Source organism: Bradysia coprophila (genome assembly GCF_014529535.1).
Source record: "Bradysia coprophila strain Holo2 chromosome IV unlocalized genomic scaffold, BU_Bcop_v1 contig_106, whole genome shotgun sequence".
Lineage (NCBI taxonomy): Eukaryota > Metazoa > Arthropoda > Insecta > Diptera > Sciaridae > Bradysia > Bradysia coprophila.
This window is the reverse complement of record NW_023503372.1, coordinates 2,787,144-2,792,116: the sequence shown is the minus strand read 5'-3', so window position 1 is coordinate 2,792,116 and position 4,973 is coordinate 2,787,144. Positions and strand designations below refer to the sequence as shown.

The 4,973-nt window shown below is 36.8% G+C and overlaps 1 protein-coding gene across 1 annotated transcript; it reads left to right on the top strand.

The window, feature by feature from the left end:
- Positions 1–1,918, top strand: LOC119070636 (lipase member H-A-like). Its single transcript, XM_037175066.1, has 6 exons — positions 1–467; positions 680–929; positions 1,005–1,165; positions 1,295–1,479; positions 1,584–1,722; positions 1,785–1,918. Exons 1-6 carry the CDS (start codon positions 421–423, stop codon positions 1,846–1,848), a joined length of 846 nt encoding a protein of 281 aa, XP_037030961.1. The 5' UTR covers positions 1–420; the 3' UTR covers positions 1,849–1,918.
- Positions 1,919–4,973: the final 3,055 nt, after the last annotated feature.

The window sequence follows — 4,973 nt, the reverse complement described above, 5'->3', positions numbered from 1 at the left end:
AAATGTTTGAGGCGAATTATGTTTTACATACCGCATATTACACACCTTTCATACAATACACTCGCGTGGATTGTTTTCAGTAATATTCCAAGTGAATACCAAATAAAACGACAGTCGAAAAACCAACAATTTTTGGTGTGTTTTGATATTCAAATTTTGCTCTAATTTCAACGGATATAAGTACAACGTAACCTGTCTACACTATTTAGAGTTCATTCAAAATCATCTCGAGAATAGAGTACACACGCATAAGGGCGCTTTTAATTACGAAGCAGTATCAATTACGATGTGTTCTTTTTCATTCGCTTTATTGATCGGTAAACTTGTTTAATTTGTTTTATTTGATTGATTAAACGGTGCTAATTATTGTCAATTACAGCTGTATCGCCAACATTCGCTTTTTGGTCGATATCGAATCAAATGAATCAAGGAAATTCTTATGATTCTAAAATTATATTCTACACAGGGTAAATAATCTGTTTCCAATTTCTTTCCAGTGCGGGTTCGCGCACCAGTCTCCTGACATGTGTACTAATAGTCGGACACATATTGTTCTCTCATTGACAAAAGCTTTTTATGATTGAAAGAAGGAACAGCTTTCCGACTATGGATACCGGAGACTGGTGCCGCCACCCTGGATTATACTAATATAAAAACTAAACTGACGATGTTTCTTTAGACCAACTGTAGCCGATTATGTGTCTTACGATTTAGCAATTGCTCAAAATGTTGCAGACCATTCCCAGTTTAATGTTACGCGCACAAATATGATTTACATTCATGGTTGGAGACAGTCACCTGAGTCAAAGACAACTCAAGTTTTGCTGAATGCTTACCTAACCAATGGCACCTTCAACATTTTCGCGTTGGATTGGCGTGAAACAGCAGCGAACGATAGATATGATGTAGTAGTTCAGAGTGTAGAACCGGTAAATGAATTTATGGTAGTGTTCAAGTGCATTTTTCTATCAGTAACACCCAGCTCCTTTCACCATTCCAAACAGTTAGCCCGCGCCGTTGCACTTTTTATTGATCGATGGAACTTGCAAAAAGGAATTCCGTTCTCAAAAATACATCTTGTTGGACACTCTCTGGGTGCACTTATGGCTGGAAGCGTAGGGAAGTATACGATAGGATGGTCTGGCCAAACAAAGATCATAGATAGGTATGGTAGTTCCTGAAATGGAAATTCTAGATTTTTATTGAAAATTCAGTTCGGTAATTACCGTGAATTTTCAAGAATTTCGATTGTTGAAAATAGCCCCTGTGAGCGTCGCTTTATTTTATTTATCAGAATAACTGGGTTGGATCCTGCAATTATTGGAAATGACTTTTTGCAGTGGCGCTACGCCAGATTTGTTGATATTATTCACACAGACGTAAACGGATTTGGCACGAAAAGGAACACTGGACATGTGGATTTCTGGCCTAACAACGGTGTTGCAGTTCAACCGGGATGCCCACCAATAATGGCTAACCGTAGGTGTAATAATTTAAAAAAAAATGTGTTTTAAAACAAAGTATAACTGACATCAATAGCTAGAGAATCATAAGAGTGATTGAAATACACATTTTGTTAACAGGAGGATGCAGCCACAATAGAGCCGTTTTGCTTTACGCCGAAAGTGTACAGCGAGCAAATCGTACGGGCAATTTCTTATCAACGAATGACGCTAACGCAAGCATCGTTATTGAAATGGGTCTAAATTGTCCCACCACAAAGTTAGTTTTCGTCGAATTTTGAAAAGAATTTTTTTTTTACAAGTTACCTCTATCCATTTCAGTGAGCATATCCATGGGGTGTATTCGTTAAACACTAACGGAGCCAGCTGGTATTCCCAATCATAAACTTCGTGACGATCTCAAAAAATTGTCTGATTGAAGTGGCTGAATTTAAATTGTTAGCCAATTTTATATAAGTAATAAATGTGCATTTTAAGGTCGTTTCATAATATAGAATAAATTGAAGATTTTATCCTTTACCACATGTTTGCATTTAAGGACATCTGTCTTAGGATTGGTCTATCCAACTGCCGAATACTGCGCTTCTGTCTGGCTCAACAGTGCACATACAAACAAAGTCGATGTTCAATTAAATGAATCAATGCGATTGATAACTGGGACAATACAATCGACACCGTTATATTGGCTACCAACACTGTCCAATATAGCCCCTGCAAATCTACGACGTGAACATATCTTAATGAGAGAACGTAACAAAATCATGAAGAACACCGAACTGCCTATCCATGCCGACATCATATCATCACCACTTAGGCTCAAATCAAGACACCCACCAATACTAAATTCTCTGTCAATGAACTCAAATGATTTTAATATCAACGAACGTTGGTTGGAGGAATGGAATGGAAAGGCACCCCCGGAATGGAAACCACTCAAAAATGACAACAAACATGAAAACCCGTCTGGATTCGATCTGTCAAGAAAACTATGGTGTAAAATCAATAGAATTCGGACAAATCACGGAAAATGTAAAGATTCATTTTACAAATGGGGTCTGACTGATTCACCGACATGCGAGTGTAATAGTGGCCCACAAACAATTCGACATATTACGTTCGATTGCCCACAACGTGCCTATAATGGAGACCGATTAGATTTCATAGACTTATCACAAGATGCCATTGACTGGATGGAACGATTGGATGTCGACATATAAAATCTATGATGAAATTGTATACACTTTGTATAAATCCATACGCTAATAATAATAATTTGCATTAAACGTGTTAAATGGATTTCCGGTTTTCCAGTTTCTGAGTCAGAATATTTTTTGAAATTTAGACATTTAGAGTTCCAATCGAGAGTTAATAATATCAGTAAGGGTAAATGTGACGCAAGTCAAACATTTTTTGGGTCACTATTGTTTTGTTGAAAAAACTTTTGCGTACCGCGCAAATGCGTCACCTTCAGCGATATCAGTTATTTTGTAAGTAAGATAAAGGACTTGCGTCACATTTACCGTTTAAGGCTTTTTTGGCTGATCCACTTTTTAAGTATGTAATTTCGACAACATCAAAAAACCTTATGGAAATTTAAAAAATCTAGAGAAATAAGTCTGAATCCAAAAATCTAGAAACCAATCTTGGACCATCTCACTTATATCGAAAATAACCCAAATCAATTGAAAAATCCGAAATTTATAAAAAAAATCGAAGTATCAAAGTTTAGGGGTCGTTGGAGTTAAGTGGGCGAAGTCAAAAAATTGCTGTAAATATGCTCTGCCGTCCCCAATTTATTTTTTTAAAAACATTTTTGGTAATGGACCTGTGTCACACCCGCTTACTAACGTGCAGGCAGGATAACGTTTATCTATGAAAACGATCATTCAAAGTGGAAACTATGTTAGTTTTGATTAGAGCAAGTGCTTTGTGAAACGTTAGCACTGTTCGATAATGACAGCGTCGTCAGGAACCAACATCGCTCAAAACCACTTACAGTGGAGGTGTGACGCAAGTCCTGTTTTCCACTTACAAAAGAACTGATATCGGTGTAGGTGACGCTAACAGATTCTACACGCAAAAAGGTATGCGTCACAAATGGCAGCTGATGAGGAAAGTACGCGAAAGTTTTATCAACAAAAATCTTACCAGAAAAATTTTAGGAAGAAAATTATAATAAAAAAGTTTGCGTCACAAGTGGCAGAAAACCATGAAATACGTGTCGACGAGAATGTGAAACTCTATAAATTTGTCTTTTACACGAGGTTTCTATCTGCCTTATTTTCCGAGTTATGGCTGACATAGCTCGCACTTAAAACGCCCATATCTCCAAAATGAGCGACTTTTTAGGGAAACCATGAAACACGCATCGACTAGAATCTAAAACTATATAACTTTGTCTTTTACACGAGGTTTCCATCTGCCGTATTTTCCGAGTTATGGCTGACATAGCTCGCACTTAAAACGCCCATATCTCCAAAATGAGCGACTTTTTAGGAAAACCATGAAACACGCATCGACTAGAATCTAAAACTATATAACTTTGTCTTTTACACGAGGTTTCCATCTGCCGTATTTTCCGAGTTATGACTGACTCGCACTTAAAACGCTCATAGCTCCCAAATACGCGACTTTTTAGGAAAACCATGAAACACGTGTCGACTAGAATGTGAAAGTCTATAAAATTGTCCTTTAAACGAACTTTCTATCTGCCATATTTTCTGAGTTATTGGTCCTATAGCTCAATGGCTCAAAACGCTCGTAGCTCCGACATTATAAGCTTTTATAAAAATTCCTTCAAATTAGTTTCTTAGAATAACGTCCTTAACATACCCTGAAAATTTCAGCCAAATCCACCTGTAAATTAAAAAGTTTCGCCGTAACAAAGTGACAAAGGTTGATAAAATTCATCAATTTCAAAATGTATGAAAATGAATTTCTTCATACAAATTTCTGCAAATTTCCAAGTTTTGAAATTTAATATCTCGGCCAAATTTTAACCTTATGAGGCGTGTGATAGCTCGTTGAACTCGTATAGACGCCCAGATTCCGAATAACATACTTTGGGGGTAGTAGGAGCAAAGGGGGAAAAGTCAAAAAGTTCGTGTATATATGTTCCTCAGTCCTGCGGTAATTTTTTTTTTTCAAATTTTTCAGTGTGAACGGACTTGCGTCACGGCCCTTCACTAACGTAGGGCCATGATACTTATATTAAATTATGTTTTTAAACAGTTAAAACTGAAGTTACGTTCCGTCAACGTACTTCAAGCAAAAGTGTATTATTTAGAGTACCACTCATGCATGATGTGCGTTGGTTACATACATATAAAATTATTATGAGACATTTTCATAACTGACAGAATTACTTGAATTACACCAGCATTTGCACTATTGCTTTTATTTGTGTAAGTCGAATATTATGATACACTGTGCGATGCGTGGTGCGTTGCTGAGATCTAATCACTGAAACATTTTTAGTTTTCGAAAAAGCATAATCTTCTTGGATTTTTT

Excerpts from the sequence above, each read along its gene's own strand:
- LOC119070636 (XM_037175066.1), top strand. The coding sequence starts at position 421 with ATGAATCAAGGAAATTCTTATGATTCTAAAATTATATTCTACACAGG. Across the intron at positions 1,166-1,294 it reads CAAACAAAGATCATAGATAG|AATAACTGGGTTGGATCCTG; the intron begins GTATGGTAGTTC and ends TTTATTTATCAG. Across the intron at positions 1,723-1,784 it reads CTAAATTGTCCCACCACAAA|TGAGCATATCCATGGGGTGT; the intron begins GTTAGTTTTCGT and ends TATCCATTTCAG.